The sequence below is a fragment of the Chanodichthys erythropterus genome, chromosome 19 (assembly GCF_024489055.1).
Source record: "Chanodichthys erythropterus isolate Z2021 chromosome 19, ASM2448905v1, whole genome shotgun sequence".
NCBI classification, from domain to species: Eukaryota; Metazoa; Chordata; class Actinopteri; order Cypriniformes; family Xenocyprididae; genus Chanodichthys; species Chanodichthys erythropterus.
This window is the reverse complement of record NC_090239.1, coordinates 12,463,960-12,490,148: the sequence shown is the minus strand read 5'-3', so window position 1 is coordinate 12,490,148 and position 26,189 is coordinate 12,463,960. Positions and strand designations below refer to the sequence as shown.

Sequence of the window (26,189 nt, the reverse complement as noted above, 5' to 3'; positions counted from 1 at the left end):
GGTCCTATACCTTCCACAGACTATATATATATATATATATATATATATATATATATATATATATATATATATATATATATATATATATATATATACAGTACAGTCCAAAAGTTTGGAACCACTAAGATTTTTAATGTTTTTAAAAGAAGTTTCGTCTGCTCACCAAGGCTACATTTATTTAATTAAAAATACAGTAAAAACAGTAATATTGTGAAATATTATTACAATTTAAAATAACTGTTTTCTATTTGAATATATTTCACAAAGTAATTTATTCCTGTGATGCAAAGCTGAATTTTAAGCATCATTACTCCAGTCTTCAGTGTCACATGATCCTTCAGAAATCATTATAATATGCTGATCTGCTGCTCAAGAAACATTTAATGTGTACAATTGTACAAAATATTTGTGTACAATATTTTTTTCAGGATTATTTGATGAATAGAAAGTTCAAAAGAACAGTATTTATCGGAAATCTAATATTTTGTAACATTATAAATGTCTTTACTGTCACTTTTGATTGATTTAATGCATCCTTGCTGAATAAAAGTATTAATTTCTTTAATTTCTTTTCAAAAAAATAAAAATAAAAATTCTTACTGACCCCAAACTTTTGAACGGTAGTGTATAATGCTACAGAAGCTTTGTGTTTCAGATAAATGCTGTTCTTTTGAACTTTCTATTCATCAAGGAATCCTGAAAAAAAAAGTACACCACTGTTTTCAACATTGAAAATAATCATAAATGTTTCTTGAGCAGCAGATCAGCATATTAGAATGATTTCTGAAGGATCATGTGACAATGAAGACTGGAATAATGATGCTGAAAATTCAGCTTTGCATCACAGGAATAAATTACTTTGTCAAATATATTTAAATAGTACACAGTTATTTTAAATTGTAATAATATTTCACAATATTACTGTTTTTTTACTGTATTTTTAATTAAATAAATGTAGCCTTGGTGAGCAGACGAAACTTCTTTTAAAAACATTAATAATCTTAGTGGTTCCAAACTTTTGGACTGTACTGTGTGTGTGTGTGTGTGTGTATATATATATATATATATATGACTTTTTAACATTGTGATTGCTATCAGGATATGAGGAGACTTTCAACCAGTATAATAAAAAATGTTTTTGTAGAGAATTACCTATTGCACCTTTAACTAAAGTACTTAACTAATGAAACCTTATTGTAAAGTATCACTAATTATTTTCTCTTTACAAAATTGCAACATAATTGTTGTCTTGCTGGCATACCTTCTTGGAATTCATATGTCATTCAGTTTCACTAGTTGAGGAAGCGAAAATGCTGTACAAATGTCTCTTTCGTGTATTTTTTTTTTCTTCCAACATCCCATTTTCTTTATAACAGACTTTTTCAGGCAGCCTGAACCTGGTAAGAATACAATAGGCCTATACATTTTATATATATTATTATTGTATTACATTGTTTTTATAATAGATTTTATTCTATCATTTGTTATAGTACATTTATATTCTTATTTAGTTATTCAAAACAATACAAGCAATTTATATAAAAAAAATATTCCCTAGTTCTTTTGGGATTCAAGGCACCCTTTGCATGAGCAGATGTAAAATAAAAAACATCATTCCATATCCGCATGACTTTCTTTTTTCTGTGGAACGTATTTGTCAGCTGATCTTTTTCATACAATTAAAGTTTAATTTGACTGAACTATCCCTGCATATTACACAAGATAAACCTAAACGAGTCTCATATTTCTCACGTCCTACATTAAATATTTCATTATTCATGTCCACTAACACTTCTTCTTGTCCCCAGGGCATCACCTGTGTGAAAGACCCAGACATAAACAGAGAGAACACAAAAGGAGAGAACAAAACATGACTTTTGTTGTGTGTTGATGTTTTTTTTTTTTTTTTTTTTTTTTTATGACTTCCAAGGGTTGTGACAGAGCTAGTTGTAACCCAGAGAGAAACAAAAATGTCTTTGTTTCTGGTCAGAGCTCTTGCAAAAGTGGTACGGACATGGTTAGTGAGAGGAAAGTGTGAATAATGATACTGTAAGGTAATCTCTCTCTGTCTATCTCTCTCTCTCTCTCTCTCTCTCTCTCATGCACACACACACAGACAGACACACTCTTTGTCAGCGTCTTTGTCTCTCTCTTTCTCTCTCTCTCTCTTCACACACACAGTTGAGAAAGGAGAGGTAACAGGCAGATCGTTAACTTGGTTGGTGGCGGAGGGAGGGAGAAAGCTTGGCGGCTGGCCCGCCCACTCATGCCCCCTAGCCTTATAAAGAACCTCAAGAATGGGAAAGACCCTCTAAGAGAGCTGAGCCAAACACCCAAAACAGCACTCTGAGAGCTGGGACGAGTCAGAAAGAGAGTGAGAGAGGAAGAGAGAGAGAGGATTATAGGTCGCTGCATTCATGGATGAACAAGGAGGTGAGTCTATGACAACCACTCACATGAACGCACACTTCACCATATTGGGTTCATGCAGGGCAAGATGTAATTTGGTAAGTGGTGTACAAAGGAAGGAAAAGGAAAAAGCAGCACAGAACTTCAGGACAATGTTTGGTTTACATTATTTGGAACTGGAAATATACTCTGAATGATCTGATTTTGTTGTTTTTGCACTAAATCAAGCTTTCTAAAAAAAGTGGTTATGCATGAGTGATCATTTATTAATCTTTATTCATCTTTGTGTGTTAACTTTGGGCAGGTAGTCCAGGAATTCAGTGATTTTTAGCTTTCCATATGCTTTTTTAGTGGTTTTCTGATTAAAGATTTGTTGTTCGCTAAACTAACTAATAAACTAACCAGTAATTCAGATGACATAATTTGCATTTTGCTGCTTAAATCTGTCATGGTCTCAATAGAAATTCCCAAAGGGCATCATACGCCCCAAAACGTTCACAGTTAAGCCTAAAAGGCTTTAATGTTCTTTGAAGCATGCCGTTTTTTATTAACTGTTTGACTGCCTGTCAAATAGTTCAAAGGTTCATGCATCAAGTTTATTTAGAAGCCCCTATTGTAGATCAGGAGCTGGAAAAGTGGTTGGATAATCCACCTTTGTTCTGTGATCTTGCTCTACATTTGGCTTAGAAATGCAAACAGATTATAAGAATCAATGTAAATAAAGAAAAATGGGAATCCTCTGCCGGCTGCGTGGTCGTCTGATGCATCGGGTTTCAGCATCTGGTGTCCATCAAACAGCTTTAGTGGTAGAGCCTGTGAGAGTTTGTACAGGACTGAGAGCGTAGAGGAAGCATCAAAGAGAGAGAGATTGTTACATAACACCAGAGGATTTCTTCCTGAGAGTGGACAGGCCATCTGGTAACTGAGTAATCACAGAAACAAAACATCTCCCATTGTAACCAAGACTAAAAAGTGTTTGGTTAGTTAGTCGGAGCTGCATTATGTCTTAAGGAGTTTTGCATTCTTGCATGAGTGAATTACAGAAATGCTTTCGATAGTTCTGTTTTTTTTTCTCATGCTAAAATGAGAAAACTTGTACTCACTGTGCCATCTTCCACTTAATGCCTTGAGCAAACTAAACTTCCTGTAGCTGACACAACAAGGTCAGTGTAGATGTTCCTCATTATTCCAGTCATGTGCAATTGAGGAAGTCCCACCCCTCCCACACATGGGGCCTCTCTTGGAAGCCTAACTGAAGTAATTCCCTTTTATTTATAGGGCTAAAATCCAATGCATCTTTGGACAAGACAGGCTTTTAAAAAGTGGAAATTGTTTTATAAAGAGCAGAAATAACAACAGCAACAACAAAAGGACACATACACTTACATATTTAAATTTGAGGTGAAATATGACACATAGGAAAGTGTTGCATGCAAAATGTATTTTTCCTTTACCTCAGTGTGTGGTATATTGCGTGTCATTGTAAATGACTTGTGTGAGTATGGGCTTTATAATCACACGTTACTGAGATCTTGCATGACATATTTCAGACGAGGGATGCGTGGGTTGATTCTGACACCAATCTTTACCACCGTCCTGATCATGTGGTCTTCTTGTGACACTTTGCGTGAGAACATTTGTCATAGACAAACTGTGCACCTGGTCACATGATTGAAAATCTATTAAGAAAAAAACATTTATAAGCTTTAAATAAATGAATTAAAGCTATAAATGCATATTGAAATGACCTCTGCTTAGTGATGAATAAAAACTTTATGTTCGCAGTTAGTTGTGTTGAGATGTTGCAGTTAAGATGTTGTCCATCTGACAAGTGCACCTTTTCAAACATAAAAGTAGAAGAAGATGTGAATTATTCAGAGAATTTAAGTTTACTAATACAGTAATTTGTAATCTTTATTGAACATTAAAGTGATCACCAACCACAAACCACTCACTTAAAGCTGATTAACATCAATCATGTTTCGGTTCAAGAATCTAAGTGATGGCACATAATGAAACTTGCACTTGTATTTTAGTTTGCTGCAAAAATTTTTGAAATATGGAAAGTATCTCTGATATTAAAGTTCACCCAAAAATGAAATTTCTGTCATTAAATACTCACCCTCATGTCGTCCCAAACCTGTAAGACCTTCATCTTCGGAACACCAATTAAGATATTATTTTGATGAAATGTGAGGGTATCTGAAACACATCAGCAACATCACTGCACCTTTTGAGGTCCAGAAAGGTATTAAAGACATTGTTAAAATAAGACAATGGCCAATACTGAGCCGACGTAAACACAGAAGCCTGTACTGCGTTCACAACATCAACTGCGTATGACAACGGTTCAAATTTTTAAATTTCATTTTTTTGTGTAATTAACCCTTAAAAGGTGCCCTAGATTCAAAAATTGAATTTACCCTGGCATAGTTAAATAACAAGAGTTCAGTACATGGAAAAGACATACATTGAGTCTCAAACTCCATTGTTTCCTCCTTCTTATATAAATCTCATTTGTTTAAAAGACCTCCGAAAAACAGGCGAATCTCAACATAATACCGACTGTTGCGTAACAGTCAGGGTGTACGCCCCAATATTTGCATATGCCAGCCCATGTTCCCAACATTATGAAAGGCATTAGACAAGGGCAGGCAGCATAAACATCTGGAGCAGCACAGGTGAATCAACAGACTAGGTAAGCAAGCAAGGACAATAGTGAAAAATGGCAGATGGAGCAATAATAACTGACATGATCAATGATAACATGATATTTTTAGTGATATTTGTAAACTGTCTTTCTAAATGTTTCGTTAGCATGTTGCTAATGTACTGTTAAATGTGGTTAAAGTTACCATCGTTTCTTGCTGTATTCACGGAGAAAAGAGCCGTCGCTATTTTCATTTTTAAACACTTGCAGTCTGTATAATTCATAAACACAACTTCATTCTTTATAAATCTCTCCAACAGTGTAGCATTAGCCGTTAGCCACGGAGCATAGCCTCAAATTCATTCAGAATCAATGTTAACATCCAAAAAAAAATACTATACTTACACGATTAGACATGCTGCATGATGAACACTTTGTAAAGATCCTTTTTGAGGGTTATATTAGCTTTGTGAACTTTTTTTATGTTGTTTAAGGCAAGCGCGAGCTCTTGGGGCGTGGAGCACGAGGTTTAAAGGGCCACACACCCTGAATCGGCTCATTTCTAATGATGCCCCAAAATAGGCAGTTAAAAAAATTAATTAAAAAAAATCTATGGGGTATTTTGAGCTGAAACTTCACAGACACATTCAGGGGACACTTAGACTTACATCTTTTTAAAAAACGCTCTAGGGCACCTTTAATTCAATCTGATGTGTATTTTTAAAATGATAATGTAAATAAATTAATAGAAGTAAATGTGGCATTACAACACATCTGTAGCTGAAACACAAATGAATGACTCTGCAAAGAACAATCACAACTGACTCTTACGAAACTTTCTTGCTTAATTAAACTTTTGGCTCAAGGCCAATTTGACTGCCAGGAAAAAGTACATTTCATGCGTCCCTCAAGCGTCTCTGTAGAATGCATTGCTTTCTCATTTTGCTGAATGAATCAGTCACTGGTTCAACACAGAGGGGTTAACATGCTCAAACAGATTGCAAGTGTTACATATCTGCAATGAAGACATGCATTTGAGTGGGTGGTGCAGTGGAAATGACTGAGAAATGAAAACGTGATAATTTAAAAAAAAAAAAAATCCTGGACTATTTTCTAAAACAGGAAATGTACGCATATTTAAGCTCAGGCTTGACAGGTCAAGTCTGAACAGAGAAAGATGCCACGGTGATTGAAATATGTTTTTAGCTGTCAAAGATTAATGATAATTTTGAGGACATACAGTAATCTCTTTCACAATCAGGCTTCCTCCTGCTTGTTGGCTGAGATGTTTGCTACATAAATTATTTTGATTCATCCACCTTTGTGTGTCATTCAGACTGTAACTAATTTGTAAGCAAAAGTCTCTTTGTTTCACATTTAAAAAAAAAAAAAAAAAAAAAAAGAGGAAAAAGAAATGGCCCAATATATTGTGTTAATATGAAGGAAATTTTCACAGGCGCATTTACTGTATTTTGAATTACGCATTGCATGTTGTGTTTTAGGATTAAAGGAAATGGCCGTAAACTTAATCTATAATGTCCTGGAAGAAAATTACCAGTACTTTTTTCCCCATTTTTCTAAAATGGAAAAAACTTTTTTTTTCTTTCTTACAGTGCAGTGCCATTCTGTAGTTGAGGGGAAATATTACCAAATTCATATGCTAAATATATTTATGGAATAATGCAATATTTTTTTATAAATAAATTATCCATGCACATTATTATCATTTAAAAAAATGTTTTATTCAATTTTAAAAATTCATGTGCACTCATAAACTTTATTCAAAATAACTTCCCCTACCTTTTGCAACAACATCTTTTTTTATCTCTGATGATCTGAATATAAATATATATACATGGGCGACATTTAGATATATTTACACACACACCCCATATTTTTCCCGATGTGATCCGTCAGCTCCAGATACTCATTTGCCCCCTGAGCGCGAGGGCCTTTTAAAGATACACCTTTGCCCCCCTGAGCATGCAAGCCATTCAAAAATACTCCTTTGTCCATGAGCGCACAAGCCTTTCAAAGATGCTCCTTTGCCCATGAGCGCGCAAGCTTTTCAAAGATGCTCCTTTGCCCATGAGCGCACAAGCCTTTCAAAGATACTCCTGTGCTTTGCCTCCAGAGCACGTAAGCCTTTCGAAGATTCTCCTTAGCTTTGCCCCCAGAGCGTACGAGCCTTTCAAAGATACTCCTAGGCCCATGAGCGTGGAAAGATGTGTTCGATGGTCCATGCATGTGGATTTGGATAAAACAGTTAATCGATTTGATGCCGTGCCCAAACGCCATTTATCCCTTCACAGTGGCATACAGCGGACGGGCATGCAGGGCTATTAAATTACTGGCATGAGAGGGTGTATGTACAGACAGGTAAGGAGGTCTCCAGGGCAGGTCCAGGGACTCTAAGTGCCAAGGCGGGTCGGGAGCTTCGGGCAGCCATTGCAGTTCGGAAGCCCCACCCACAAGTTCCCCATCCACAAGTTCCCCACCCACAAGCATATGTGCCCCCCCCAAAAAAAATGTCTTGGGGGATTCAATGGTGTCTGTAGCGGGCTCGTGGGCAAAGAGTTTGGGTGGTGCCGGCAAGGCAGGGAGCTTGGATAGCACCGGCAGGGCAAGGAGCACGGGTGGCGCCGGCAGGGCAAGAAGCTCTGGTGCGGAGTCTGGAGCTGATTTGGGCTCTGGTGCGAAGTCTGGAGCTGACTCTGGCACTGGCGGACTTGAGTGTGTTGAGTGTGGCCGGCGGGCTTGTGTGCATCTCCCGTGATAATAATAAGTGAATTAAATAAATGAGTAAATAAAAAACAAGCAAACATAAACTTGTACCTGCAAAAAGAAAAAGAAAAATAATAATTCTTGCCCCCCCACCTCGAGAGTCAATTGGGTCAAGAGTCAAATGTTGCTCTTTATATATATATATATATATATATATATATATATATATATATATATATATATATATATATATATATATATATATATATATATATATATATATATATATATATATATATATATATATAAGAAAATGTAAAAAATATTAATGCCAATATTCTTTTAAAAAATATTAGTAATGCTAATATTCATTATGAAAGATTTTTAAATTTTCATTAATCATTGCACAACTTCACAACATGGAACACAGACATGCTCACTTCCTCTAACCCCAAAACAACTCAAAGCAGTTGAAATAAACATCCTTTTCTGTTAGAGCAAACCCTTGGGGGAAGCCTGTCCTGAAATATTTCTAAAGTGCTGAAATGTACACATCACACTTTACATGGTCACTTCATTTAACACACTGAGGAAATAAGAGGATGTGTGCAGTTGTGTATTACTTCACATAGCGTCTCCTAAAAACAACAAATAATGGTTGTCATAACTATGCCTTTCCTGTTTTGATGAAAGATTCTTATCTTTGTTTATTATGGAGATCAAAGATCTTAACCACTTTCCCCAAACCATAATGCTAAAGAAGATTTTGTATTAGCTTATCTCTCTTCTCAAGAAGGTTAGTGGAAGACATCTGCTGTGAATATGTCTTCCTCAGACTTGTGTTTGTGCTGACAAGCCCACGTTAACCACAAGATCACACTGGCACACGCTTCAAACATGGGTGTGACAAAAGCAATTCTCTCTTATGGAAAATCTGAGTACAAGTTCTATAAACCTCTAAACTAGACACCAATGAACCTCATAATGCGTAACCAAAGATCTAAAGAGGCTTCTTGGCTCTCACAAAAAACAAAACAAAACAAAAAAAACAGTCTGATTGCTTTCAAATGGACTTTAATCTATTAGATAGCATAGCAAAGTGGCAAGAATGGCACAGTTTATTTTATTACCTCTCTAAGAAAAGCATCATAGATGGATGAATGGGAAATGTTCACTCAATGGAAAAGCATTTGTTACCGTAAATCTTAAATGACTGCTAGCTAAAAGGCGATGAGGTCAAGAATACTTGTCATAATGAGATATTATAAGATCTCATCACCAGTGTGCTCTGGATCAGGCCATGTTATTCACACCCCTCACTTTTGGCAGGAGGTGCGGTATGAGGGATTTACGCCTGTCAGCATGAGAGTTTGTTTCCAGATAGTGTTTACTATCTGGTCTGCTTCATGAATCCTACAACTTAGCATAGTTCCCTGCTGGCAGATGCAATTTTGAGAAAGGAAAAAAACAAACAAACAAAAACCCCATCTTTCCTTTACTGACAACTATTCAAAAATAGACATGTATTTATAATTCATTTTTATAAAATAAAAAGAATTTCATATTTCATGTTGAAATCATTTAAAATAATATATTAAAATATAGCTGCGAGCAGCAATTATCGAGGGTTCAAACACTTTAAGCACATGCGCAAAAAGGTATTATGTTTTAATTAGCAAGCCTGTAACCATCTCGATCATAGATGGAAAAGACCATTTACAGTAAATACAGGCAATTTACTATAGTAAATATATATAACTTTTTAACAGTTATTGGCCAATTTCTTTTGAATTTCTCACAGGGAAAGGGCTGTGAGTCAAACAGGCCCAGCGAGTTTCATTCCGATCAGCCTCCGTTAACATTGTCTGATAGCTGCTCAAAATTCATTGGCCAATGGCAGCGATGTTTTTTGAGATACATCACTGTCCTCATAGACAGTCATGGCACATTGGAGAAAGACACTGCATGCCAATTTTCAAGTCAATTGGGTAAACGGTGAAGTAGTTATAGCCATTTTCATGTTTTTTTTGTTGTTGTTTTTTATAGCGGCACCAAGTTATAGTCATTTTAGTAAAAGAGGCTCCACCCCATCGAATGTTTTGGTGGCCCTTAGGGACCGTGAATTGAAATTTCTACTTTTTTTGATAATTATTGACAATGAGACTCCGGAGAATCTCGCTGCACTGGTTTGGTTCCGATTGGGCCAAAAACCTTAGGACTAGCTCGCAAAAGCAGTTTTTTCAAAAAAATCCAAAATACCCGAAAATTTGGCTCGAATGACGAATGAATTCAAGCCAAGGATTCCATTGATATGACACTTGAGCCTACGCCTGATGGATTCGAAGTTATGAGCCATTTCGTACTTTTCACCACACTAGCAAGCCTAGCGATCAAGGCGATCCTTGTAGTAGACGGTGTGAGTTTCAAGTCTCAACAACTTACAGTTTGGTCTGCCTGATCACTTTTATGGGAGAATGCTGATCCTTGGAAATTTTAACAATTACAATAGTTCAGTGCTACGCACTTGAAGCCCTAAATATGGCATTTAGCTATATTTACACAGACTGTTTAATGAAGCTCAGAGGTTACATCTGCAAATGAATGAAAAATGAAATTATACTCTTGATATGAAACTAAAACCACCAGTAGGTGGCGGCAAATTACTGTCTTAATGAGTGAGTCATTCAGTCATTCATTTAACCGATTCATTCAAACAGCTGATTCATTCAGGAACATATCCTCTCCCGAAGCTTCATGGGATAGTAAAGTGTCCATCATATGCACACTTCAGAATCTCGCTGGAAGAAATAAGGCATTTTTCTACTTTTTTCTTTTTTCTACTCTTTTATGAATATTGTGAACAAATACTTCTTTTACTGTTTTTCGTCTGCTATATGTAGGGAAGTATCCAATTTCGGATGCAGCCACTGACTTTGAGATGGGAAGTGAAGCACTGGATTCAGACGTGTCTAGATGCATTCACATTTTTAAGTTTTTGGGTCACTGAATCATTAGCTCATATGATTCATTAAAAACCATGGATTCATTCAGTAATGAAACACCATTGTTGCTCAGAGATGGACAACAAACCATTAAAAGCATTAATAATTTTAATGTAATTTTTCCATAATTCAATTGCACCAATTTAATTTGTTAAAGTGACAGCCCTAATATGGTCTAGTAAATGTTGTTGTGAATGCTCATGAGAAAAACTGAATATTTAGAGGCCTAATTACTACCATTTTAAGTTATCAGATAGCTTTTTCCAGAGAATCCAGATACTTTGTTTTCTGTAATCTAAACCACATTTCAATGAGAAATGGAATTTCATTCTTTTATTGTTTAAAAGAAAAGCTACTGTCCATTTGATACACGACAACACAAAACAACCCAAAGACATCACAACTTGGCACCTTTGATATCACGCTTTCCCACAAATGTTTTGCAAGAATCACTGTCAGAGTTTCCTATGTAGGGTGTGAAGTGACATGTATCATTATTAACCATGTCTCAAGAGTGTCACATTGACTTAGATTACCTTATACAAGCTTACTCAGGTACTGAATGCGTGTTAGTGCAGGTGAACCTTACAGAGAAGATAGTAACCTGATGTAACACGTTTAGTCATGGATTTGGACTACAGTGATTCTTCAGTCTGATGAGACATAATGAAAACTGTCCGTGCTGTACTATGCTTTCAAAGGATTTAGTTGATGACGACAGTGTGTCTCAATAATGGCTGGTCTACGGAGGAATTTAGAGAAACACCCGAGGTAGAAAGAAAATCTGTTTACATGAGAGCATGAGTGTGCATTGACGTCTCTCTTGTAATCGAGTCAATATAAGATTCACAGCTGAGACATGTTGCTATACAAACATCCTTTGAATTGACTGTCATGTCTCAAAGAAACCTTTTTTTGTGTGTGTGTTCCCTTTGCTCAAGAGGAAATGCAACTCTTAGTTTCATAATGAAGTTCAGTAAAATAAAGAATGCAACACACCACTGTCACTATACGGGTATATCGGTATCAGCTTACATTTGGCAGACACTCAAAGACATTTACAGTAAAAGCTCAGAGGTGATGCATTTTACCTGTCTGGAAGAATGCAATGAACACAGTGTAGAGTGTTTAAAAGACCATTGATGGAGTTGGTTAGCATAACAGCAGTCCTGTTGTTGTTCTTCGCAATAAGCTGACGTTTGGTACCGTCAAGCAATGTATTTCCAAGAGGCCTCAAAGGAAAATAGAGGATGTATTGATCAGAAGTGAAAATGTAAAGGTTTTCACTATAAAGGATTAAGTTTAAAATTTGGTTAGGAATTACTGCATAAAATAATACAAATACTGTAAAATCATGAAAAACAACAAGGCTAGCTAATGTTAATTTTAGTTTACAGAGCAATAAAATAGTTCTGTTCAGTCCTAAGGACAATTTGTACACTGAAAAAAAAAAGTTTTTTGCTGCTTGTTCAAATTTGTTAATTAAAATGAGCTAAAGCAACACAATTGCTATACATTTTGTCCTAACCTAATTTGTTTGTGTTCAATCCGCTTAAATATATGTAAAATTGAAGTTTACTTAGTCAGTTTGTGTTGGTATTACATGAATGATTTGTGATGCATTAACCCTTAAATGCATAACTGTTTCACCAATCATTCTTACATATTCGGGTCTTTATCGACCCGGATCTATATCTAACACGGAAGGATCTCTACCTGTCGCGATAATAATATAAAAGTCCTCTGATATTAGTCACAATTACAGAAGAATAAAATAAATTGAATTTTGTTACCTTTTGGAGCTTGAAAAGGGCTCAGTTTGAGCAGATGTTTTATGCCATCATCACTGTCCTCCTCAGAGCTCCTTTCCCAGTAAATTCAGCAAATAATGGGCTAGTTTTATGTCTGAGATCACGAATATGAGCCCATTCGCAATCTCAAATGTATTCTCAAAACTATTTCATTTTCAACATCTTCAAATCAATATTTCGATCGCTAACAGCTTCAACAGATCCATCCAGTAACAGTTACAGTCATATTTCATTGCGTTCAGTACTTGTTCTGCAGTAAATCGCTGAGCCATTTCATGTTTCTCTTATTATTTCATTTTCTGACTAAATGAGTCGTCACTTCAGCATTGTTTATCAGACATTGCCACCTTGAGGAATAAAAGTGAATTGCACTTATTCTGTCATCTAAGATTCAATTATTGTTGTGCAAAAAAAAAATATACGTAAACTCATACACACCTCGGGTCGTTTGTGACCCTATACAATTTTTACAAAAAATGAATACAAAAATAGGCATTCTTTTATAATTTTATGATTTTTTTCTTGTTATATTCTTTATAATGAATTGACTGAGGAATACCAAGAAGGTTGATGACTAACTTTAAAAATTTAATGAGGAGGGTAGTGAATGACGTCCCGGGTCACTAAAGACCCGAGGTATAACTGAAACTGTTAGTTCTCAGCTTGCTTTGCATATTTCTAAATCAAGAGAGAGTAAATGTTGAAATTAAGTGATATTTTATGTATTTTTGAGCAAGATGAGAAAAGGGAGAGACTTGATAGTGTGTAAAAGTGTTTAATGTTCAACTTTAAATTACAGTGGGTTACCACTGTGGAGAAGAGTGAAGCATTTGCTTAAGCTGTGGACCGATATAGCTAATATTATAACTGCTTTGCTGAAAAAGCATAAAATGTTTAGCATTTAAAACCCAGAACACACTAAGCCAACACAGACAAACTAGTGGCAACGAAAGCAGACTGCGACGTCCGTTCTGCGCCTGCGTGAGATGAAATGCCTTTCCGTACGAGCAGTAGCAGTAGCTGAACAGCCAATCGGAATAATCAGATGGCCCGACAAGCTTTAACTGCATGAATGAATATATGAAATTGAATTCCTGAATCATGTCAGGGAGCCATATAAAATTTGCTTTGTGACTACTTAAAGGTGCTAAAGAGGATCTTTTCGTCAACTGAGAAACCAAAGACTGTTACTGAGTTTTTGAAATGAGCGCATGCGTAAGAACAACCCCTTCCTTTCGAGGGAACGCCTCCCAAAACTCGTGCACGAGTATTGGAACAAGAGTGTTTACCACCGGCATTCGTTGCATCGTGTTAGTGGATTCATTATGTCGGACTCACCGCAGGTAACTCATAATCTGCAGTTGTTACTCCTGTCTCCTGACAAAAATATTGCATGCGGCGCCTGTGGAGTGTGGAAAGTTACTGGAGCACGCAGCCGCGCTCGTCTCTTACAAGGAATGTCATGGCAGTGATTGACACGCCAGAGGGCCAATCGTTTATGCGATGATCGCGTAAACGATTGGCTGATGTTTTTAAGGCCCTACCTCGTGCACAGATGATGTATATTATTATTCCTTTAAGTGCACCTAATAAATAGTCTTTTATCAGTTAGTAAAGACAGTTTCAAGTAATATTGCAAAAATGTATACAACAAAATATCCTCTTTAGCACCTTTAACTGGGTTACTTAAAATGACTTCATTCCATGATGTTGAAGTTACATGAACAAATTATGTTTGTTTTACTTAATTGATTCATGTGGGACCAATGTACAAAATTAAATCATGTGCATCCAACAAACTTTTCATCCCAGATGGTTAATTTTCCATGGGTTTACTCTGAATTTAACTACCACAAGGATGTAAATTTAAGTTCTCTGTGAATCAGACAGTTGTTGTAGTCGTTATGCAGAAATTTGTTAGCAGCTTACAACCAATGCTCTTTTGTGTTTAAAAACTCTAAACTGAACAGCTGCAAAGTACATTATCTGTATGTACTACAGCTGTTTCCTCAGACAGTATCTCGGCCTGAGCAACATGATTTATAACATATGTTTTTTTCTGCTTAGTCTGGTAAAATAAACAGACCAGTGAGGGCTGGATATTTGCATCCTTTCTAGTATACTCTATCCTGTCTTATATTGATGTGACTTTGGACAGTTTCTTTGTATTTAAGAACTTAAAAGCAGTGTTTCTTTGCTCCCTTGCAAATACCATTGTATAACATTCTACAACAGATAGCAGCAGCAGATAAAAGACTAGGCTACTAGCATTCAAAATCAATTAGTACTTCAAATTGATGCATTAAATTGTTTGTAAGTGACAGTAAAGATATTTATAATGTTACACTTCTTTTTCAAATACTATAAATGCTGTTCTTTTGAACTTATTCATAAAGGAAACTTTCAAAGAATTCATCAAAGAATTATTAAGCAGCACAGCTGTTTTCAACATTAATAAAACAAATGCAGCCTTGGTGGGCATAAGAGACTACATTTAAAAAAATCTTACTAACCCTAATCGAACAATGAATGTTTTCATTGTGTCCAAGCAACACTGCAGATTATCCAAATACAAACAGACTTTCAATTCAGGGAAGTAAACCAAGAATAAGGAGCCTGAAATAACACTTAAACAGACTGAGACCGATCACTTTCCACTAGCAGACATCTAAGGACAGTTAAAGGACCCTGATGCACCGAGCAAATATTTGGGTGGAATACGCTGTAAAGAGAACAATAGAGCAATTTGTCCTGGATAACTGCATCTTCCATCCACATGCATCAAATTAATAATATTCTGTCTTCATTTAATCACCCTCATGTTGTTCCAAACCCGTATGACCTTATGTCTTCTAGGGAACACACAAGGTGAACTCTATCCTTAAATCTGACCACTTGTCTTCATGCACTGCATTTACGGTATGCTATTTTCCAGAACAAATAAAACTGCTGTTCTTTTTAGGGAATAAACAAAATTGAATTGCCCTCATTGCATTCACTTCTGTGGAACACAAAAAGTGAATTTTTGAGGAATATTATGGGAATCTCTTTTTTTCATAAAGGGAATAGGGGAACGGGGCTGTAAAAAGCTATAAAAATTTAATAAAACTCTCATAAAGTGGTCCAATTTACTCATCTGCAGTATTCCAGGTCTTATGAGAAACAGACTGGAATTTAAGTTGAAATGTACATTTTGGTTGAGCTGTTGGTTTAAAGGTGCTACAGAGGATCTTTTCGTCGACTGAGAAACCAAAGAACAACCCCCCTCCTTCACAGCTCATTTCGAGTGAACGCCTCCCAAAACTAGTGCACGAGTATTGGAACACGAGTGTTTACCACCGGCATTCGCTGTATCATGTTAGTGGATTCATTATGTCGGACTCACCGCAGGTAACTCATAATCTGCAGTTGTTACTCCTGTCTCCTGACAAAAACATTGCATGCGGCGCATGTGGAGTGTGGAAAGTTACTGGAGTGTGCAGCCGCGCTCGTCTCTCACAAGGAACGTCATGGCAGTGATTGACAAGCCAGAGGGCCAATCGTTTATGCGATGATCGCGTAAACGATTGGCTGATGTTTTTAAGGCCCTACCTCGTGCACAGATGATGTATATTAATATTATTCCTTTCAGTGCACCTAATAAATAGTCTTTTATCAGTTTTATCAGTTAAGACAGTTTCAAGTAATATTGCAAAAATGTATAAAACAAAACATCGTCTTTAGCACCTTTAAGGGAACAACAGCTGAGCTATTTCTTTTAGAAAACAACATGTGCTGCATGCCTTAAATGCCGTGAATTAAGGAAAGTTATTTCTTATAAATATGGCTTGCATGAACTGGAGACATATTTTATCCATTGTGTCCACCTTTTAAGACAGTTCCCCTAATAAAACTTTTTAATAAAAATGCAATCCTTAGAAATAGAAAAATCCACATTAAATAGTTTGTGCATGCAACGGTTAAGAAGATGTGGTTTACAGACTTTCCCAAACACTTGGATGCCACTGACTTGCATGCCAAAGACAGAAGCTTCAGTTCTAGAGACTGATCTGAATGCAGCTCACACACAGGTTCTCTAAAGTGATTCAGTCCTGAAACGGGTGCACGCACTGCACTAGGGAATTCCGCTCACTGCCGCCCGTGACGTCACTGCTTGGCTGGCTCCACATGCACAATGGGTGTTTCCCCAAAATAACAAGCGTACGCTTGTCAAGCGAAGCTGCAGCTACGCACACAGGTGTGATGGGTCGTTACTCAAATAATGATATCCTTATACTGATACTTAATACTGAGAAAGTGGGCAGGAATCTATTAACACTCAGTTGACTGGGACTTACTACACAAACCGCGACAGTCGTTGACACGCGGTTCTCACCGGTTACAAACGCTCTGCGCGTGTCCTGATGGGTAGGTGAAAGCAGCAAGGCGTGCTGATTGACGTGCTACAATACTTTCCGCTTCACTGCATGAAATCATTAGAAACTGTCCTTTCCGCAAACCTTTTGAGATGTGGCTTTATTGGGCTTGCAAAGTAGTAGGCCTAATAGCTTAGCGGAGATCTGTTTTTTTTTAATGTGTGCCTCAGACGTTAAAGGAGTATTTCCATATGTGTCTGTTTCAAATGAAAGTAGTGTGGAAGTACTTTGGAAGAGTTTTGGAGATTTCTCGTTAAATCAGAGTCAAGTACACACAAAACTTTACCAGAGTTTGAATACAGGATCTCACAAATTAAATTAGACACATGTGAAAGCATAATTACTTTTTGTTTTTGTCATGTTGTTAATCATTTATAATTTTACATAGTGACAGCTTATGTGTGGACCTCAGGAGGGTGGTGGTCATGCATGATAGTGATTTTATTTCTACACTAAATAATAGCTGTAAAAAAACTAAACAAATTTACACAGTAAAAAACAGTAATATACTGTAAAAACAAAGCATTCTGGGTGATTTTTGTTTTTGTTTTTGAGAAAGTAATCTTGAAGCTGCATCTCATTCCAGAGGTTGTATCCTCTGGAGGTTGCATTTGTAGGCTGCATACATCAACAGGAATGTCCTATTTAAGAAAAGTAACTGTAATAAAATTTACTGTGATGTGTAAAATACTGTTATTTCTTTCTTACTTTGCAATCTAACAGTTACTTTTCTTAAACGAGACTGCCTCAATGACATATGCACCCTTCAAATGTGACCTCCGGAGGATGTAGCCTTTGAAATGAGACGCAACTGTAGGACACTTTCTCGAAAACGACATAATACTACCCAGAATGCATTGTAGTATACATAATGCATTGTAATATACAGAAGTAATATACCGTAAAAGAATGCATTCTGGCTAATATTTTTTTGTTTTTGAGAAAGTAGCCTATAGGTTTTTACTGTTTCATTGGAAAACGCCATTATGCTGTGTAAATTTGCAATTTTTACAGCTATTTTTTTAGAGTGTAATTGATTAAACGAATTATTTTATTTATTATTATTTATATATTACATTCATTACTGCAACATTCTCTGTTCTCCACGATATTAAATTAATTGATGAACAAAGTTGAGTAGCTAGTTTAAATAATTTAACCATCAAAATAATAACATCACAGATGTTTCATAAACTTACAATAATATAACATATAATTTAGCCTTTTAATCAAAAATATTTAAATAATTTATTTATTCCCTCTGAATGCAAAATTCACATTTTACTGGAAGCACTTCTACCAAGGGCGTACTTAGAACATTTAGCCAAAATATGAACTATCCATCCATCTATTCTCCACACATTTGCTCATGGAATGCTGAAGCCTATCCCAGCACTTTGGGCTAAAGGCAAGGAAACACCCTAGACAGATATCCATCACAGAAAATATGAACTGGACATTTTCTTTCATTCAAAATTCTCCTGATCTGTAAAATAGCTATATCAGACTAAAACAAAAATGAAGGGCCTTTTAGAGGGCTTTATTGTAAACACAGTGGGGAGACAGCTGTAATGCCCAGAAGAATAAACTGTGCCATCATGCTTTCAAGCCCTGTTTGTTTTTCCATTAAACTGACAGTAGGTATTACTGTTTGATTTATTTTCTTTTTACGCCTCAAAAAGCCTCACCAAAACACAAACAGTACTTGACAATTATTATTAGAATGCATTATAGATTTTGAAAAAGATAAAAAAATAAACACAAGATTTACAGATTGAGTTTAGTTTGCATTGAATGCAGAATTGAATGAGATTAACACCAGCCTGCACTGCTGTTGTTAATAATTTAAAAGGCTACTGTATGCAGTTCTGCGACACTGATATGAAATACATGGATATCTTTTTTTTTAATCAACAACATGTATGTATGTATGTATTCAGCTCACACTGTAAAAAAAGAATATGATTGTAAGTGTAAATTTCAACCTGCTCTCTTTATTTTCTCTTTTTAGAAGTAAAGGTCAAGAACCCCTGGCACAGGCCAGCAGTCATCTTTCTGACTGTTTTTATCGTCCTGGGGATCATCATCATGGTTTCCATTTCTGTTGTCCAGAACAAGCCTTTAGTCAAGAAGTACAAGGTATGACTGACACCATTAGTAAACGATTGACTGTGTGTTAATCAGATTAGATTTGTACAGACTTCACTAATGCAGTGGTTTCTGTACACTTGACAGTATGGAATAGTTCTGGACGCAGGCTCCTCGCACACTTCTGTGTATATCTATGAATGGCCAGCTGAGAAGGAGAACAACACAGGCATGGTGCAGCAGTTACACACCTGCAATGTAAAAGGTATGCAATTCCTAATTTACAGTGCAGAGGTCAAGATCTAATGTAATCTGGATTGTATTTCAACTAAAACTGAAAAAAAAAATCTGGATCCCATACCTTGGGGGGATAGTCCACCCATAAATGAAAACTATCATCCTTTACTCACCCCCCATGTCTTTGGAAACCTGTATGACTTTTTCTTTCATGGAACAAAAAAAAAAAAAAAGAGATATTTAGCAGATTGTCCAAGCTGCTCTTTTTCCATACAGTGACTGATTTTCAGTTAAGTAATGACTTGAATTTCAGCCTGTTCCTCAGACAAAGCTATGGCTTTCAGAAGAAAATATATGTAATAATTTATATATTTATGATACTTTTTTTCCTTATTTATGCAGCTTGGCAGCTCTTGGTCCCCATTTACTTTCAATATAGTACAGTTTAGACAGTCTGCTAAACTTCTCCTTTGCTATTCTGTGAAAGACAAAGTCAGGAGTATAATTTACTATCCCTTTAGTAATTTATGTCAACACACCAAATAACAACAATGCACTTTTGCATACTGTAGGCAAAGGCATCTCCAGTTACTCTGCTGATCCAGATGGGGCTGGCAAATCTCTGCATGAGTGCATGATGGAGGCCAAGAATAAAATACCTGCTAACAGACACAGCGAAACCCCTGTGTACCTGGGAGCCACTGCAGGCATGAGACTGCTCATGTAATCACTTCTCAGTATTCTCAATTCTCAAGAGTCAAGTATAAGGAGGTACAGAGAATAATTTGGAATGCAACTCTCTGTACTCAAACCAAAGACTTATTAATCAATGATCTTTATTCTGTAATTATACTACAGGTCAAATCTTTTAAATATATAATTTTTTTGAAAGAAATCTCTCAATAAAACAGTAATATTGTGAATTTTCTGTGATGGCAAAGCTGAATTTTCAGCAGCTATTATTCCAGTCTTCAGTGTCATGTGATCCTTTAGAAATTATTCTATAAATGAACACAAAATGTATATTAAAGCTGCAGTCCGTTTTTTTTTTTTTTTTTTTTTGGTTAAAAATGACCCAAAATCAGTTTTGTAGTACTGTACATAACCAGCCAGTGTTCAAAACTATCTCCTTAGCCTTAGCCCGATTCACAATGGTAAGCTTGTGATCATGTTTTATAATTCGGGTGGTACTGGTGGGTTTCCGTGGGAAATTCAAGCATGCAGCTGTTCGTCTTTGCGTCATTACGTCACGTCTGTTTACATAAAGAACGAGTCCCAGCTAGTAGGTAATCACACGTGAGGAAGGTGGATCATTTGTATAGCCTTTTCTCAGAGCAGTTGCAATAATTCAATTTATCATTTTGATGGCGGACTGTAATCCAGAAAGGTCCAAATGACAATCATCAGTAACAACTGGAGATTCACCCGTAGTCAAAAGACTTTGGACTGCGGAGTGGCTACAGAAATTGAAATATACAGGTAACGCTAATACACACTAAATACACATAGTCACGCAATGCTGATGTTGTTAACATTAACAATTTGAGAACAAATTATAACAATAATAATTTGCACGGTTTGACGTGATCCGAGATAAATGATCGTTAGATTTAATCACTTTTGTCAGCACCATGCAGTTATTGTAGGCTAATGCTTTTTTCTCAGTTGGTCAGAACAAAAGTGGCAGACATGATACTTGCTTGTTCAGTTGACATTTTCCGATAAAAATTCTCATTTTGGTCATACTTCCAAGATGCAGAATGTGTGATTCTGAAGTACAGTATCTACACCAGTGAGGTGACTGACAGTCGTTGCACAACCCACGTAAAGATGATAATTTCGCAAATAACTGCAATTGCAGGTTTCAAACAGATTTATATATATACAGTATATCAGTGTTAATTTTGACACCAAATTTTGATTTAGTCATAGTCTTTTGACTAAAATGCCATTTAGTTTTAGTCATATTTTAGTCATCGGAAATTGTTTTAGTTTTAGTCTAGTTTTAATCTACAGTTAATCTACAGTAAATTAAGTCGACTAAAATCTAATTTAGATAAATTGTAATGCATTAAGCATTTGTTAACAATACACAGATCCAATACACTGATAGATCTGATATTCCCCAAACTATTTATGTTCACCCAACTCTACTTTGCTCACCAAAGTGGACGGTTTTTCACCGTTCAAGTGCAAAAAGACAGAAAGAGCTAAAATCAGGACTTTTCAGGGATTGACACACTTTTCATTGAGGTACTATTATAGTTTTCGTTTAAAATTTTTATTAGATTTCATTTTTAGTTTTCTGCTTTCATTGTAATTTTAATTAAAAGTTTTAGTAATTTTTTGTGTTTGTCTTTTAGTTTTTGCTTTTAAATGTCTATAAGTTTTTATTTCTGTTTGTTGTTTTAATACCTCAGGTTAAGCTAAAGCTTAGAAACTAGATTAAATAAAATAAGATTACATTTTTTATATATAGGCCTATTTGTGTTTTATTTCAGTTAACGTTTATTTCAAGTAATGAAGATTTCTTTGGTTTTATATTTGTAAAATATATAGAATAATGTTTCAAATAATGTTCTTAGTCTTTCCTTCCTGTGACAGAAGATACTCTGAATTAAATAGAAATTTAAATTAAATACAGTTTATTGTGTAATAATTATAAACCATCCCGAAATACACGACTCTTATTCAGAAATGTCTGCAGTCTGCACTGTAGCAGGCTACTCATGAGGGTGATAAATATGCATTCTTACAACCGTCTGAAACATGCTACCATATAAACATCATGTAGTAAACATTGTCATAATTCATCGACATTAGTTTATAAGCAATTGCTTGGCATAAATGTGCGCTATTCATTAATTGCGCAGCAGTATGAAGTGCTGCTGCTGCTGCACGAGCCTGTAGAGCGCGCGCAACAGCGCCGCGTTTCCCGCGGTTAGAACAGCACGTCAAATGTGCGCATCTTCCACACAGGACAGCAGTCCTGACTGGATATCTTCCCAAATCGTCCTTCTTTCATTTACGTCTCGTTTTTATTCATTAACGAAAATTAGAGTAGATTTTAGTCATAGTTTTAGTCATTCAAAACGCTTTTTTATTTAGTCATTGTCTCGTTTTCGTCCGTGAAAAAATGTCGTTGACAAAAATTATGACGAAAATTATATAGGCTATATATAGATATAATAATTTACGCTACAGCGTACCCTATTGCTTACATACAGTATATATATTTGGTTTGTGTGTGTGTGTCATTTTATTTAATATTTTTTGTTCATTTATCAATAAACCTCAAGGATCCATGCCATGACCCCTTTAATTAGGCTAATTGTTTACAGATGAAGTTCAATAATATCTATTTTTCTCAAGGATGGAGAATGAAGCAGCCTCAGAAAAGGTACTGGCCTCAGTAGAAGATTCTCTGAAGACGTACCCCTTCTCCTATCAGGGAGCTCGTATCATTTCAGGCCAAGAGGAGGGAGCTTTTGGATGGATTACTGTCAATTACCTGAGCAAAAACTTAAATAAGGTATGGTGTTTTTTTTTTTTCTTTTTTTTTTTCACTTGAGTTTAGCAACTTTTCATAATTATTTCAATTTGTAATTTTGAACCCAAAGCTCTGCAGTGCTGAATATGTAGCATGAATGATGTATCTAGTATAAGAATGAACAGTGAAACAAACAATTTCAGTGTGAAAAGGAGAATGATGTAAGCTCCTGTGTTTTTCATGCAGCCCACAGGGACTCTTGGAGCTCTGGACCTAGGCGGTGCCTCTACTCAGATAACCTTTGTACCTCAACAGGAAATTGAAACAAACGACAATTCAATTGACTTTAGGCTGTACGGAAACGATTATCACTTGTACACCCACAGCTTTCTGTGTTACGGGAAGGATCAAGCTCTAAAGCTTTCTATGAGCTTGAAATTAGAGTCAACACATATTGCTGACAAGGTATGCTTGTGATTGCAATTGAAAAAGTGTGTCGGAGCCATAGCCGTGCAAGGTCCTTTCCTAGTCCAATTCTCCTCACTCCTCTCTCCTCTCCCATGATTTCCTGTTTGTGCTCTTACAAATAAAGGCAAAAATATAAATATAAATTAAAAAATGAACAGAAAAATTGTAGACCTCAGTATGGTCCCCCTATTGCAAATTGTATAAAACTGAGTGTTGCATTGAAGCAATATATACAATACCGTATTAATGCATTTACTGTACGTACTTTATAATGCCTGCATTGCAAAGCTATTAAATATTGTTTTGATTTTTTTCAGCAAACAAATGTAATGACATTTAGCTACATTTTGGCTTCTTTACTTTAGCTTTGGTTGAAGTTAACTTTTTTTTTTTTTTTTTATTGTATATTTTAGGTGTAGGTATAGACCACACTTGACTCTAATACAATTGTATCTTATATTCTTTTTTTTTTTTCTTTTCTTCCACAAGACAAAGCCCATTGAGTTAAGGGATCCTTGCTTCCACCCTGGATATAACTTCACCAAGATAGCTCAAAGTTTCTTTGATACCCCTTGTATAAATGGAGTGAATTTGCCAACTGGAATAATCTCCCATGTGGGGTTGGGGAATTGGTCTCAGTGCCAACAGTCAATTAGAAAGGTTTTTAATATCACCTATTGTGCTTACTCAAAATGCTCTTTCAATGGTGTATTCCAGCCTTCTGTTGATGGAAAATTTGGGGTAAGAAACAATGAAGATTGTTTGAATGAATATTAATGGCTTGTTGTAAAACAAAACTACTGTTAATAATCATGCCATTTGACTTTCTAGGCCTTTTCTGCTTTTTTCTTTGTGATGGACTTCTTGAATCTAACCAGTGATTCATTAGACGGTACAAAGCAGAGGCTGGCAAAATACTGCTCTACTCCATGGAAAGAGGTGAAATGTATTTTTGAAAGATGTTTTAAAACAGTTGCATCTTGTTGGGACAGGATGTCTTAATGTGAACTTTCTTGACTTTTATAGATTGTAGAACAATATCCCCAAATAAAACAGAAGTACCTTTCAGAATACTGCTTCTCAGGAACATACATACTCACTCTTCTGGAAGATGGATACAGTTTCACCTCTGACAACTGGAAAGACATCCGTTTCATTAAAAAGGTAAGCATGGTGTAAATGAATGCTCCCTTTGATGACAATGTTAAATTATTTCTCCTCACAGAATACAGTGGCCTCAAAGTATTTAGAAACTTAAAACACACCAAAAAATGCATAAAACATTTTAAAATCAATGTAATACTTTTAATACTGAATCACTACTTTTATTTTAAAGTAAAAGTAATTGCAAAAGAAAGTTTTGGGGCCACGCAATTGTGTGACAAGCGCTCTCTCTGTGCAGATAGGAGACAGCGATGCAGGCTGGACATTAGGTTACATGCTTAACCTGACCAATATGATCCCCGCTGAAGCTCAAGACACGCCTCTGATGCCTTATGGGGGATACATCACATTTATGCTCCTCTTCACACTTCTAATACTTGTTCTACTACTTATGGTCTTCATATATTTCCGTCGGTCCACTAGACAAGCCCAGAAAGACATCATTTAGACAGGGATATTTGCTCTGGTCTCTTAATATTGAATGTTTATTTCTGCAGAACGACATTTTGATAGATCCTAAATAATGTTATGACTAAAAGGTTATAGATTTAACTAAAAGGTTAAATCTAAAAGGTTTTACATTTCAAAGAATTTGGACTCGATACCTCATGTGAAGGATAAACAGGTTTTGAGAAAGAGAAGAGTTCCACAAGTTCCACTGGAACTGAAGGGACATCAGACTCTATTACCTTTTTTTTTTTTTTTTTTTGTGACCACTTAGTTTTTTTTAAATATCAGGTCATAAGTCCAGGTTTTAGCTTTTGGGGAGCTGGATGAAAGAGGTTTGCTGGGCTTCCTCAAAAGGAAAAGTGCACTGACATTCAATATATCGTGTGCCTTAATTCTGTATGAAAGTTCTCCCAATTTATGTATAGAAAAGCACACATCTTCTTGATGCCAGTATCTTTTACTTTTTTACTTATAAAGAATATCTGTGAGGTCAAACGTCTCTAGATGTAGACTTTTTTTTGCATTATGGTCATATGAATATCACTGGATATCACTGTTTAAACATTGCTTTCAGCATAGCACACTTTTTTTTTAACGTCTGTCATCGCATGTTTTTTTGTTTTTTGCTCTTCCTGTGCTTGCCATTTGTTTTTTATTGCAATTATTGTTTTTTAATACTATAATGTAACAGGAGAGATAAAAATAATTTGTGCTAAAAACATTTGTTCATGTCTGCTTCTGTAAGGCACATTTTTTATATGATTTTTCTGTGTATGGCTCTGAAGTGGTATGTAAAATTACATGAATTGTTTTTTATATATATTTAAACAATACCTGTAGCAAATTTCTATTAAATTTACAAATGACTGGTTGTGTATATTTTATTTATAATCACGTATAAAAAAATATTTATATATAATATATAAGTTTATATAAAAAAAAATTCTCCCCAAGATATATATGCTACAATATACATAGGATATACATTCATTCTTTATTATTGCTATTGAGAAGTAACAAAAATCATCCTTACAAAGGTTTACATTAAGCCTTAATTCCACAGGAATATTTGAACAAATATTGCCACTGATAGGGATATAATGTAAGATAATAATCTGAAGAATCAGTGGGTATAGCCTTTCTTACAGATTTTATAAGAGGCCATAACACTGCCAAATACATATGCAGAGTATATAGAACCAGTGTGATATTACAGCTCATATCAGGAGTACTATGTTATGCTGAAGTGTGTGTGATGTGTCAGCAGTGGAGATACTGGCA

General features: G+C 35.7%; 1 protein-coding gene across 1 annotated transcript; it reads left to right on the top strand.

Moving 5' to 3' along the window:
- Positions 1 to 1,989: 1,989 nt before the first annotated feature.
- entpd1 (ectonucleoside triphosphate diphosphohydrolase 1) lies at positions 1,990 to 25,769 on the top strand. The gene is made up of 10 exons (XM_067369849.1): positions 1,990 to 2,433; positions 19,023 to 19,150; positions 19,247 to 19,364; positions 19,909 to 20,059; positions 22,709 to 22,868; positions 23,073 to 23,291; positions 23,784 to 24,035; positions 24,126 to 24,233; positions 24,321 to 24,458; positions 24,697 to 25,769. The coding sequence occupies exons 1-10, from the start codon at positions 2,418 to 2,420 to the stop codon at positions 24,904 to 24,906; spliced, it is 1,500 nt and encodes a 499-aa protein (XP_067225950.1). The 5' UTR covers positions 1,990 to 2,417; the 3' UTR covers positions 24,907 to 25,769.
- The last annotated feature ends 420 nt before the right edge of the window (positions 25,770 to 26,189 follow it).